At 48.5% G+C, this 13,642-nt stretch overlaps 1 protein-coding gene across 2 annotated transcripts in view; it reads left to right on the top strand.

Annotated features, from left to right (window-relative positions):
- TDRD9 (tudor domain containing 9) overlaps positions 1–13,642 on the top strand; it is a gene marked incomplete at both ends in the record, with an annotated part of 105,368 nt that overhangs the window by 54,850 nt on the left and 36,876 nt on the right. For both annotated transcript variants that reach the window (XM_082848159.1, XM_082848158.1), the window contains 8 exons: positions 1,196–1,250; positions 1,401–1,485; positions 2,852–2,909; positions 6,029–6,133; positions 11,218–11,315; positions 12,090–12,221; positions 13,164–13,329; positions 13,418–13,481. In XM_082848159.1, coding sequence (XP_082704285.1) covers positions 1,196–1,250; positions 1,401–1,485; positions 2,852–2,909; positions 6,029–6,133; positions 11,218–11,315; positions 12,090–12,221; positions 13,164–13,329; positions 13,418–13,481 — 763 coding nt within the window. The remainder of the gene's footprint in view (positions 1–1,195; positions 1,251–1,400; positions 1,486–2,851; positions 2,910–6,028; positions 6,134–11,217; positions 11,316–12,089; positions 12,222–13,163; positions 13,330–13,417; positions 13,482–13,642) is intronic.

The raw sequence follows: 13,642 nt of genomic DNA, 5'->3' as shown, positions 1-13,642 counted from the left end.
TTTGTGCTAATTGTGGTGGAGAACAAAAAGCATGAATAAAGTAACCTTTTACTTTGGAATGCAACATGGGAGTTTAGAACTTTGGTCATGCTTTGCTTAGGTTGATACGGATTAGTTTTATATCCAGAAAACAAGTATTAGCTGACAGTGGTATGGAGTTGCATTTGTCCCAATAAATAGTTGTCAGTGATTGCTGTGTGCATAATATTGTATCAAGGAAGAAATGACCAAAGTAGAGTCAGGGCAGTACTATCTTAACACCTGATGTGAAATAAATGCTTTCTAACTGCTAAACATTGCCTGAATAAAATATGTATAAATGATATTTTACAGTTTTTGTTGTTTTTCTTTTATGTGTTTATGTGAGTTCATTTGACAGTACATTTATTTCATTAATTGATCTTTGGGGAATGGTTCTGTGTTAGTTTTTTTTGGGCTACTGTAACAAAGTGCTATAAACCAGAAGGCTTAGAACAAGAGAAGTTTATTCTTTCACTGCTGGAGACTAGAAGTTCAAAATCAAGGTGTCAGCAGGGCCCTGCTCCCTCGGAGGCTCTGGGTAGACTCCTTCCTTGACTCTTCCCAGCTTCTCTCGGCCGTCAGTCTTTGGCCCTCCTTGGCTTGTGGCTGCGATACTTCTATCTCTGCCTTGATCGTTACGTGGCGTTTTCTGTGCGGGTGTCTTCTTATGAGGACACCAGTCCTATTGGAATAAAGGCCTATTTTTCTCCACTGTGACCTCATCTTAACTAATTATATCTGCAATCATGCTTTATTTACAAATATGAACCTTATGAAAAAAATTTAAAACATCTCTGTGACGAAGACTTTTTAAATACTATTTTTTGGTTGTAAAATTTTGCATAATCAAAGTAAGACATTTGGAAAACCAGTGGGGGGAAGAGAGGAATGTAAAATTACTCATCTCCTATGGCCAGCACTCACAGGCAGTCATTGCTGTGGAAAGGAAAACAGAAAGAATATGGTTTTTCTCATATTTTTGAGTTAGTGGTAGTCAGTGTCATTATGCATTTTTCACTTGTAATTCTGATATATTTAGGTGAAGAGGATAAAAAAGTCAGATAAAATGAATTGGTAGAGCCGTATTTATAAAAGATGTCATCTTAATTTAAAGGTTGTTTTCTAGAAATAAATACAAATCTTTTTTTCCCCCTCCACTTTTTTTCTTCCCTAGGTCTGGGTGAAATAAACTATATGCATGAACTTCTCACAAACATGGTTCATAAAAGGTGTGTTTAAAATGATACTGTTGTATTTTTACTTGTAAAGCATTGTATTGTTTCTAGCTTAAATAATTTTAATGATCTCAATGAGTAGTTATTCATTTTCATATATATCTAGTCTTTATGGATATTTTATTTCATTTACTTCTTTCTTAGGTTACAGGTCTATCCACTGCATTCAAGTGTGACTTTGGAAGAACAGAATAACGTGTTTTTAAGTCCAGTGCCTGGGTACAGAAAGGTAGGACAGCTGGGAGACCAGTTCTGAGCACTTAGGTACATTTTCCTTAGAGACTCTGCTAGTGAGAAGTGCTGACATTCCAGCTGTCTGTACAGTATGTTCTGTAGCTGGTGGTTAGTCACCTAAACAAGCACTTGCCTGATGAGCCAAGTATGTTATTTCATTTTGTCTTTATTTTATAAGCCAGTTTGCTAAGGTGTTTTATTTCCTCGGCCTCAGGACCTTGTTTCTAGTGGATTTCAGCGCCTCTTGCCCCCAGCAGTTCTCTAACTGTGGGACTGTTCTCTTGCCCCTGGCACTGCGCCGGAGGTTTTGGTGAGAACCCACATTCTTAGTCCTGGTTTAAGAGTATTTCTTTAGTTTTCTTTTTTGTGTGTGAACGATGGGATTGTCGTATCACAACCCTTCTGGTGCTGCTTGAGATCATCAGGGGCTCCAGACCTGCAGCCCAGCCCCCTCGATGCCAGTGCGAAGGCCCTGCGTCCCCGGGGCAGCCTAGGCCTCGCATGGCAACTCAGGGCCCCCGTGTCCTGCGGGCCTTCCTGGCCACTTTAGCCTGGTTGTGCTCTGTGCCGCGGGTAATTCTAAGGCCCCCGAAGCTATCGTATCTGAGGCCAGGGAGCGCTGTCCTTGCCCTGTTTCTTGCCCGCTGCCTTTGTGAACCTTCTGTGTTGCATGGGCCTGGTTTTCTGTACATCAGCGGCTTCCACTGGACCCCTGGAATGATTCCACCAGGAAAAGGTTGTACCTTAACATTGAGGTGTAGGGGTTAAGAGTGCGTGTGGGGAGTTGGACAGGTGACATGGGTCTCCGTCCCCTGCAGGTGTGTGCCTCTGAGCACATCGCTTCTCAGACTTAAACTTACTGTTGGAAAGTAGAGTCGATAACATTTACCCTGCAGAGCTGTTAGGAAGGCTAATTATAATAATATATGTCCGTACTTAAATTGTGGTAGTGCTGCAGTGCCTGACACGAAGTAGGTGTCCAGTGATTGGATGCTGGTGCTACAGGTAATAGCTAATATTTATGAGCACTTGGCTCACGCCTGGAGCAGTTCTAAGCATTTCACGTTTATTAACTCAAGTAATAGGGAAGATATTATTATCTCCATTTTATAGATGAGAAAACTGAGGTTAGGTAGTCCAGGGTCCAACGCTGGGGTAGAGCAGAGCTGGGATTCAGAGCAGGTTTGGCTGCTGAGCCCACACTGCACTGACTCCTCCTCGTGCCCCGCCCCCAGGACCCTTGACTAACTGTGACTTCTGTATAAAATAGAAAAAATGGCTAATTTCAAAATTTGAGCCCAGTGCCTAATGATTTCCTGTATATAGTGAGCATGTCAGATTCCTTTTTTGATGCTTGATAGGTCATTCTGTCTACCAACATTGCGGAGAGTTCTGTCACGGTTCCAGACGTCAAATATGGTGAGATCCTGCTGTTCTCCTCACAAAGTAAACAATAGTATTTGTAGCCTGTGTGTCCCTCAGGAGTTGTTCTTCCCCGTCTCTTCCCCTGTTCTGGAGGAGAGAATGTAGGAAAGTGGGTTCCGAAGTTCCTCCTGTACTTCTCTCTCCCCCGCCCTCCTCTGAGCTCACGTGTCCGTTCAGCCGGGCAGCCTCTGCGGCGCAGCTACTAACACACACAGGAAGTGATCGGGGGCGTCCCCGGGGCGCCGTGGGCAGTAGGAGAGCTTTGGGGCTGCCCCTGCTGGACATAGTGACTGGAGGGAGAGGCCCGAGCCCGCCCCATTGCTGCAGGTCGTTGAGAAAGACACCACGTCACCTCGGGGTGAGGCCACTCATAGTCTGGTCTCCCACGTGTGTGTCCTTGATGACGCTGTGAGGTTGCGTTAATTCATGTTCGGGAGCCTGACGCTTGCCGGGCGCTGTCCTCGGTGGTGGGCAGGCGTACGGGGCGAGTGAGGCGTGTTGTCTTCTGGTGGGAGAGCCAGGCAGTTAGCAGGGGAAGAAATAGGTGCAATTTCAGGTCGAGGTAGATGTTATGTAGGGAAATAAATCAACAAAAGGGGTTACAGTTAATTGGGTAAATGACCTTTTAGATGGGGTGATGTGGGAACACCCCTGTGAGGACGTGATAGCTGAGGAAGGTGTGACTTGGGTGGGGAGTGAGAGTGGAAAGAGGCGGGACAGCGTGGGGAGCAGCTGCGAGGAGCAGCAAGGTGGCCAGTGTGGCTGGGACAGGTCAGCCGGCGCCACGGCAGCCCTCCGTCTGGGCCAGCGGCCGTCCAGGTGCTGCGGGGACAGTGCACAAACAGGCGAGGCTCCATTCTCCTGACACGTGGGGGGCGGGTGTTGACACGCAGGCGATCAGTTAGACAAACAGCGACGTGCCGCCAGGTAGACTGCCGCATGTCCAGAGGAAGAGGTGGAGGAGCGGGGCAGGGGTCAGGGAGGGGCAGCGGCCAGTGGGGGCATCTGCGGGAAGGGCGTTTCTGTAGAAGGGGCAGGAGGTGCCGAGTCCCTGAAGGAGCGCGGGACAGCCGGGAGGCCGGGCGAGATGGACGGGGCGAGGTCAGGGGGGTCACGGGCACCAGGGCACCAGGCGCGGAGGCCGCCAGGGCATCGGAGACTCCAGCTTTTCCCGAGGGAGCCGGGGACGTCAGCGACATGTGAGGGAGGAACGACGGCACATCAGGTTCACTCGACAGCCTGTGGGGGACATGGTGGGGGAGACGGAGATGAGGCCGAGGAGCGGGCCGGTGGGTGTCGGGTGCCTTAGGAGGGGAGCCCGGGGGGCAGAGGCGGAGGCGGCCGTTCCTGGGCGGAGCCTGCGGGGATTTGACTTGCTGAGGGGTCGGGTGCAGCGGTGTCACGGCTCGTGGTGACTCCCCGCCGTGCGCCCCACCCCCGGGGGTCAGCGGAGACTGGCCCGGGCTGTTGAGACGCCGGCGGATGTCCCGGTGGCGGCCTTGAGGAGCTTAGGGCCAGGGCTCCGCGCCGCCCAGGGCGCACGAGCGGGCGGTTCAAGGGGGGGAGCCTGTGGAGGCGCGGCCGGCTTGGAGGGGTCACGGAGGGTCGGCGCCGAGGCACTGGGGGTCGTGAAGCCAGACGGCGCTCCTGAGGTGGTTTCTGTGACGGGCGGGCGGAGAGCCGGGGCAGCGGCCGGAGCGCTGGCGGGCCGGGAGAACGTGTGTGCCAGGCGGCGCGGGGCCCAGAGGCGCAGAGGGCGCGTGGGAGCCGGCCGTGGGGGCGGGGCGAGGCACCTGGTGGGCGGCTTGGCTCCCATCCTGGGGAGGAGGCCGATGTGGGCGGAGGGGTGCTGCCGAGGGGGCGCAGGGTCCTCTGATGGCCTCTGCGTTCCCCGTGAGCCAGAGGCCAGGCCTCAGCTGAAAGCGAGCAGGACAGGAAGTGCCGGAGGTGTGAGGAGGCTGGATGGACGGGGCAGCCTGAGTCCCGAGGGCCGCTGGCGACCGGGAGCTTAAAGGGCGCCGTCAGCCTACAGCCCGTTTTGTTTCTCTTCTTCCCTCTCCCGCCACTTGGGCTGCGCGGTGTAGGTGGAGAGCTGTGATCAGCAGGCCTGGGGTCGAGTCAGCTGAGCAGAGCAGGGTGACAGGAGGCCAGGGGTCAAGGCAGATGTGTGGAGTGGTCACAGTGGGGGCTGGGAGCCCGTGGCTTGGTCAGGAGGGAAGGAAGGTCATTAGGCGGAGGGGCGGGGACAGTTAGCAGCAGGCCCTGACGTGCACAGATGGCAGGTCCGTTTGTAGGGATTAAGGGTAGGGTTACAGGACGGGGAGTGGGGGGGTGGGAGGGGAGGAGAGCGGTCTGGTGCCAGGGAAAGATGCTTGCGATTGAGATTGAGTGGGGGTCAGGTAGGGCGGTGGGAAAGAGATGCTGAGACAGGTGGGAGATGGGGTCTCGAAACCGAGGGCCTCGGCGCTGCCAGCACCATTTTTATGGGAATGGAGATCCCCAAACGCTATGGCGGGAGGAGTGTTCAAGAGCCCTGGGGAGCCAGCAAGGAGGGCTGGTGGTGGTGGCGCAGTCAGTGAGCAGGAGGTTGCTGAGGAGGGAAGCGGTGCTGAGGAGCAGGCCGAGGCCGAGGCGGGCGGGGACAGGAGCCAGCACCGCCCCACCAGCTGCCTGCTCTCCTCCCAGGGGCTGGGAGCGGGACACTGCAGCACAGAGATGCTGAGAGCGGCTTCCCCCCCCCCCCCCCCCCCCCCGCCCCGCCAGCGCGCACACGGGATTGGGACCTGGCAGTCCCCCACTTTACCTGTGCTTCTGCGCAGCCCTGTGAGGCCGGCCTGTCGCTGCAGCCCGCGTAGGCTCGTATTATGACGTGTGGGCTCTTACAGGGCGTATGTTCTTTCTGCCCAGACTCCCAGGACTTAGAAGAAAGAATGGGACCCCGGCCTCCCCGTCCTAGGCAGTCGGGAATGGCCGGTGCATTTCCAGAGGCTTCTGTGTGTACACTAATTCTAAAGGCTGTGTGTTTCCTAAATTGTCTTATCGCTATGCACTGTGATTGTTACACAATTATTTTTTGCTAGCCTGGTGTTTACATTCTCTTTTTTAAATGACAGTTATAGATTTTTGTTTGACTAGAACTCTGGTTTGTGATGAAGATACGAATTACCAGAGCCTGCGATTGAGCTGGGCCTCTAAAACCAGTTGTGATCAGAGAAAAGGTAAGGCATTTGTGCTCCAGCACAATAATAGGAGTTGGTGGCGCATTCGGGTGTCTTCTTGAATCTTTTGCTTTTTGTACCTTTAGTCTTATTCAGAAATTTCCTTTATTGGAACTGGTTTTAAGTTCTAAGCAACAGCATTTCATACTGTCAGGCTCTCTGTTCAAATCCACGATCCTCCTCGTGTCCACTGAAGTAGGTAAGAGCCTTTGCACATACTGGATGAGAGTCCTGTCATCTTTCACAGTGACTAGTTACGGAAGCCGTGCGGGTCACTTGTTAATTGCTGCTAGTCCTTCCTCTGACTTCTCTCCAAGTTTTCATCCTTCTGGGATGATTTTTTCCTGAGCTGAGCTGGCTCCACGGAGGGGTCAGCCTTTTCTGCGAGTGCACATGGTGTATTGCTGGGGAGACGAGGGTGTGGAGTCGTTTGTCGGGGCCAGGATGTCGGGGGGTGGGGGGGGCTTAGGCCACAGTGGCCGTGCAGTTGCCTGCAGGGAGTGGCCCCAGGGCACAGCCTTCTCGCCATGGACGGAGACGTAGCTTGTGCTTTATGAGAGAGCCTTCAGGGAGGACAGCTGAAGGACTGCTCCAAGAATACCTGTTGGGTTGGGTCATAAAGCTACCACATCAAAAAACAGAATGAAGGCCACATTTACTGAATGCTCGCCACAGGCCAGGCACGAGTCTAAGTGTTTTCCGTGTACTTACGCATTTACCCCTCATTCCCCCAGTGAGGTAGCACGCTGTTAACACCCCGACTTCTCAGTGATGCAGCCGACACACAGAAGGAGTAGCCTGCTCGGGTTACCCTGGGAAGTGCTGGGACCGAGACTAGGACCCAGACGTATGGCTACAGCCCGCACCTTTAACCATGTTGTCGTGTTACCTCTCTTGAAATGACTTGCCTGGAGAGGGATTAAGAGAGAATGATTAAGGGACTTCCCTGGTGGCGCAGTGGTTAAGAATCCGCCTGCCAGTGCAAGAGACATGGGTTTGAGCCCTGATCCCACAGGCCGCGGAGCAACTAAACTCATGCGCCACAACTACTGAGCCTGCGCTCTAGAGCCCGTGAGCCGCAACTACTGAGCCTGCATGCCACAGCTACTGAAGCCCGCACGCCTAGAGCCCGTGCTTCGCAACAAGAGAAGACACCACAATGAGAAACCCACGCACCGCAACGAAGAGTAGCCCCCGCTCGCCACAACTAAAGCCCACGTGCAGCAATGAAGACCCAACACAGCCGCAAAAATTAATTAATTAATTAATTTAAAAAAAAGAGAATGATTAAGGAGTCACTGAAATATGGTCATAGAGAGCTTCTCATCACCTTGGGAAAAGCTTATGTATTGTTATAATCATCTCAACCCCCACCCCCGCCAAAGAAAACCCAGAACATAAAACTATGCTTAGAAGAAGTGATTAGAAATATTGTTGGCCAAAAAGTTCGTTTGGTTTTTGCTGTAAGGTGTAATGGAAAAAAGCCAACCCAACAGATATACAGAAATGTTTAAAGTGGTTATTTTTGGGTCAGTCTTGAGATTATAGGAATTGTATCCTTTGTCTTTTTGTATGTTCAAAATTTCTATGATTAGAAAATTTTTCCCATATAGGAAGTTGCAAAAAATAGTACATAGAGTCCCTTGAACCCTAGCCCCAGCATCTCAGCTTGTCAGTGGCGACACCTCCTACCTCGGTGCAGCGTCAGCCCAGGCAGCTGATGTCAGCACAGGACTGGACCGCGGACCCTAGTCAGTTGCCCAGGTTCACACTGTTCAGGCTTCTCTCCAGTTGATCCCATGTGTAGCCACCACCACGGTCAGGACACAGAACTCTTCCAGCTGCCTTGAAGGAGCTGCCTGGTGCTGCATCTCTAGTCACACTGTCCCCTGCCACTCTCTGCCGACCTCGAACCCCTTCTTCATAGCCATAGCTGTGGCCTTTCAAGGACATTATTTAGGTGGAATCATACCGCATGTAACCTTTTAAGATTGGCTTTCTTCACTCGCTGTAGTGTCCTTAAGCTCCATCCAAGTTGCTGCATGTGTCAAAAGTTTCCTTTTTATTGCTGAATAATATTCCATTGTATTTTGAAAATTAGTAAAGGGAAACCTCTCTAAAATGGAGGGGGAGGTCAGAAGGGGGCGCTTTTGTTCGGTACCACCTGAAGTACCACTGGAGCTCAATTACAGGAAGAATTGTCAACTTCAGATGCCAATAAGAACCAGCAACAGGAAAGAAGCATCAGTTATAGGCCCCAACGGGAAAAACTGTGCCTTGCATCTCCCACAAGAAGTCATCTGCCCCAGCAACTCGGCCAGTGAGAAACCGTCCCCACCCTGAACTCTCACTTTTTTTTCTCCAGTGGACTTGTGTTCAAAATAACCACTCCCAGCTTCCTCCTTTTTCTCCATAAAGTAATGTTCCTCTTCTTTATGTGGGACTTGCCTATGGTTTTTGCCTTAGCTTGCTTGTCCCAAATTGCAATTCTCTGCTATTTCTGAATAAACCCATTTTGCTGGTAAAATTACTGTTTTTATTTATTTATTTAGAATATTTATTTATTTGGCTGCACCAGGTCTTAGTTGCGGTACTTGGCATCTTTTAGTTGCAGCACTTGGGATCTTTTAGTTGTGGCACGCAGGATCTAGTTCCCTGACCAGGGATCGAACCCAGGCCCCCTGCATTGGGAGCGTGGAGTCTTAACCACTGGACCACCAGGGAAGTCCCAATTACTATTTTATTTTTAAGGTCAACAGTACCATTCACCTGTTGAGGGACATTTGAGCTCTTTGTAGTTCTTGGCGATTTCAAGTAAAGCTACTGTGAATATTGATGTACAAGTTTTTGTGTGGACATAAAATTGCATTTCTCTGGGATAAAAGCCCAGGAGTGCAATTACTGGGTGGTATGGGAAGTATATGTTTACTTTTATAAGAAACTGCCCCAAACTATCTCCATGGTGGCTGTACCATTTTACAGTTGTACCAGCAATGTGTGAGATCTGTTTTTTTCACATCCTTGCCAGCATTTGGTATACCACTATTTTTTATTTTAGCCATTCTGAAAGGTACATAATAATATCTCATTGCAATTCTAATTTGCATTTCCTTAATGCTAATGAGGTTAAATGTCTTTTCTTGTGCTTATTTGTCTTCTGTATCTCTTCAGTGAAATGTCTGTTCAAGTCTTTGGCCCATTTTCTAACTGGATTGTTTGTATTTTTATTGTTGAGTTTTGGGAGTTCTTTATATTATATATACTAGATATAGTCCTTTATTAGATAGGTGGTTTCTAAATATTTCACCCAGTCTATATTTTGTCTTTTAATCCTCTTAACAGGGTATTTCATAGAGAAGAAGTTTTAAATTTTGGTGTGGTCTGATTTATCAGTGTCTCATTTTATGGATCCTGCCTCTGGTGTCATGTGTAAAACTCTTCACCTAGCCCTAGGTTGCAAAGATTTTTCTCCTGTGTTTTCTTCTAGACATTTCGTAGATATGTTTTGCATTTGTATCTGTGATCCATTTGCATTAACTTTTGTAGATGGTGTGAGGTTTGCTTATGGATGCCCAGTTGTTCCTGCACCACTGTTCTCCTCCCATTGAAGCCTTCTGTACCTTTGTGAAACGTCGCTTGGGTGTACTTTTCTGGGTGTATTTCTGATTCTTCATTACGTTCTATTATCTGTGTGTTTTTCTCTCTACCAATACCACATTGTCTTGATCACTGTATAGTAAGACTTATCACGAAACAGATGGATTCCTCCCACTTTATTCTTCATTTTCAGAATTGTTTTAGCTATTCTACTTTGCCTTTCCATGTAGACTTTAGAATAATCTTGTCTATAGTCACACACAAAAAAGCCTCCTGTGATTTTTTTTTTTTTTTTTTTAGCCTCCTGTGATTTTGCTAGGAATTGTGTTAACCTGTACATCAGTTTGTGGAGAATTGATATATTTGCTCTGATGAAGCTGCGTATCCCTGAACATAGTGTGTCTCCCTTTATTTAGGTCGTCTTTGATTTGTTTAATCAGCATTTTGTTATTTTCAGCATACAGATCCCTGTATATGTTTTGCTAGATTTACACCTAAGTATTCAGTTTAATTTGGAGGGATTATAATGATTGTGATGGCGTTTTTAATTCCGGTTTTCACAGGTTCATTTCTAGTGTATAGAAATGTGATTGATTTTTGTGTGTTGGTATTGTGCCCTGTGACTTGCTGATTTTCACCGATTAGTTCTAGGAGTTGATTTTGGTTTTGTCATTACCTTGGGATTTTCCATTTAGACAGTCCTGTCATTTGAAGATACGGTGGGTAGATGGTGGAGGAGGCAGCAGTCTGGACTCTACACTCAGTCTCCTGTGGCAGGACAGGTGGGTGGGGGCAGAAGGGGACGGGGGTCCAGGCTCCACAGGTAGGGAAGGAAAGCTCCTCCCTGGGCTGCCCTGTTTTTTAAAAGCTGAGTATTTGTGAAGGATCCCCCCTCCCCACCTGTCTCCTGTCTCTCAGATTTTATTGTGTTTGGGGATAAAGGAGTTTCCATTGCACAAGCAATACCATCACAAGAGAACAGTCGTTTATAGGATGGTCTCTGTGGTCCAGGCCTGGTTTTGAGCTGTTTGCGTGTGATCAGTCATTTCATATGAAGCCATTGTCTTGAAGGACGCCTTTGCAGAGGTGTTGGGATGGGTAACAACCAGCCGTTTCACTGGGGCTTCTCTCGCCAGCTTGATTACTTTTGTTTGGTGACCTCTGTATTTTTACCAGTATGAACTATGCATTTGCAGGAGATGTGTGGTATTTAAAATGTTTAGATTGCCATTGTATTTTGGGGCCAAGGTGGTTCTCTTTAGAAATATGCATTGGATTTTCCACTATATATCACTGAGTGGGAGTCAGCACTTAATCTGTATATAGAAGATCACTTCTAACACTTATTCTGAAGTTTTTACCAAACTGACCTGGTTTGGTAGAAGATAACGGAAGTTTTTCTTAATATTTAATGGTTATTCTTAAGTATATCTTTATGCTAGTGTTAAAGTAATGAACGTCAGAGTTTGACTGTTTCTCCTCTGCAGGCCGTGCTGGACGAGTGTCTAAAGGATACTGTTACAGACTCATATACAAGGATTTCTGGGACAGCTCCATCCCCGACCATGTCATTCCTGAGATGTTGGTAATAAACTTTGGTCATCTTTATGACATAGTTTGTTTTTTGTAGACAGTTTTGCTGAATAGTTTAATATAAGTGAGTGTCGTATGATTTTGATCCCAGAAAAATCACTTCTGATCAAACTCGTCTTTAATCACAGAACTGGCTTCTAGTCACTAAGCACCAGTGAGGGACTTCACACCCATGTCACGTTTCTGGCCCTGTAGAAGGACTGTCCACAGACGCTGCTGCTGTGTGTTTGTTTATTTATTATTTATTTTGCGGTACGCGGGCCTCTCACTGCTGTGGCCTCTCCCGTTGCGGAGCACAGGCTCCAGACGCACAGGCTCAGCGGCCATGGCTTACGGGCCCAGCCGCTCCGCTGCATGTGGGATCTTCCTGGACCGGGGCACGAACCCGTGTCCCCTGCATCGGCAGGCGGACTCTCAACCACTGTGCCACCAGGGAAGCCCTGCTGTGTGCTTTTATAGTTCATGCTGTGGAACTGGCTTCTGTCTTTCCTCTCCTGCCTCTCTCTCCTTTCTCTCCCTCTCTCCCCGCTTCCTCTCCTTTCTTTCTCACCCTTTCCCTTTTCCATCTTCCCTTCTTTATCTCTCTCTCTCCTTCTCTTCCCCCATTTCTTCATCTCCCATTTCTCTCTCTCCTTCTCCCACCCCTCTTTCTCTGTTTTCCTTTCTTCTTTTTCTCTCCTTCTCTCTCTAAAGTACTAATCATGTGAATAGGTTAATTGATTTACTTATTTTTACTGTTTCTGAATTTAAGTTTTGTTCTTTTCAGCGTTGTCCATTAGGAAGCACAATATTGAAAGTGAAATTACTTGATATGGGTGAACCGAGGGCTCTGCTGGCAACAGCCCTTTCTCCACCTAGCCTGAGTGACATTGAACGCACCATCCTTCTGCTAAAGCAGGTGGGACCATCTGATACTTGTTCGTGTTAGGAAAAGCTAAGATTTTTGGGGTGAATTTTAGAAGTTTCATACTGTGGATATCTTTAAGGTATTTTGACAGTTGTAAATAATGAGCATTTGCTTGGAAAAGCATGTCATGACTAATTTTTGATTCCAGATTTTATATATGTTGTTCAGACCAGCTTTGTTAGTTGTCTGAAGGTGAAGCTCCTACTCTCTCACCCCACCCACCGTGGGGGATTGCTGTTTGTTGGCGGGGCTGAGAAGCGCTGGATAGGAGATGGCAGCCGTAGAGCTCTGCTCTCCTGCCCTGGCTCTGTGAGCCTTCTCCCCACTTCCCCTCTAGTTCTGCTCTTCACCCTCATGCTAGCCTCTCCTCTTCCTGTTGCTGGAAGCCCTGCTCTGCTCCTGTGCATTCTCTGACTCTCCTCTGACCCACGCTCTGCTCTCGCTGTGTGCAGTGCCCAGTGCCCCGGCCTGTTGGGGCTGTGGACGTTCTGCCTCGGACCCTCAAAGCTGGGGCTGCCTCTGATACCTTGGGTACCTGCTTGGGCGTCCGTAAAATACACTTAGTCAAGTTGAGGACGTCGTTTTCTGTGCACAGTCTGTACGTTTTGGCTGTGAGTGACCACGCGACGTGGTGGTTGGAGGTTTGGTTTAGTGCTGTGCATGCCATGTTCGTTAAATCTGGGACTTAAGTAGACTTTTGTGGGGGTAGCTTGAGCGTCACCTCCCAGCATTAAAAAGTAATAAAATGTGTTCTGAGTATCAAAACACGTATTAAAAAACTTTAGTGTCAATCTTTCATAAGTTGACCTAGGTATCTTTTAGAACCTTATTCACCAAAATTTGGTCATTTCCTGTTTTAAACTCCCTGCCTTAAGGAAGAAAAGAGTGTGAATAAATCAGTGCTTGCTAATTGCACTAATTCATTTTATAAAGGTTGGAGCACTTGCGGTGAGTGGGCAGAGAGGAGATGAAAACCCCCATGATGGTGAATTGACCTTCTTAGGAAGAGTTTTAGCCCAACTTCCTGTTAATCAGCAACTTGGTAAACTCATAGTCCTCGGACATGTGTTTGGATGTCTAGACGAGTGTCTTATTATAGGTGAGTGTGGGAGCCGAGAAGCGGGAATGGGGAGTAACGTAAGGCTACTCCAACAGTCTTATCTTCTCTTTGTTTTTTCTCTTGTTAGCGGCATCTCTTTCTTTGAAGAATTTTTTTGCGATGCCTTTTAGGCAGCATCTTGATGGATATAGGTATTTAACATTCATATTTGTTTTTTGTTGTTGTTGTTGTTGTGGTTTTTATTTGCGGTACACGGGCCTCTCACTGTTGTGGCCTCTCCCATTGCGGAGCACAGGCTCCGGACGCGCAGGCCTAGCAGCCATGGCTCACGGGCCCAGCTGTTCTGCGGCAT

Source organism: Leucopleurus acutus (genome assembly GCF_964270905.1).
Source record: "Leucopleurus acutus genome assembly, chromosome: 1".
In the NCBI taxonomy this organism is placed as follows: domain Eukaryota; kingdom Metazoa; phylum Chordata; class Mammalia; order Artiodactyla; family Delphinidae; genus Leucopleurus; species Leucopleurus acutus.
Note: the sequence above shows the minus strand (reverse complement) of the source record. Positions and strands in the feature narration are given on the sequence as shown.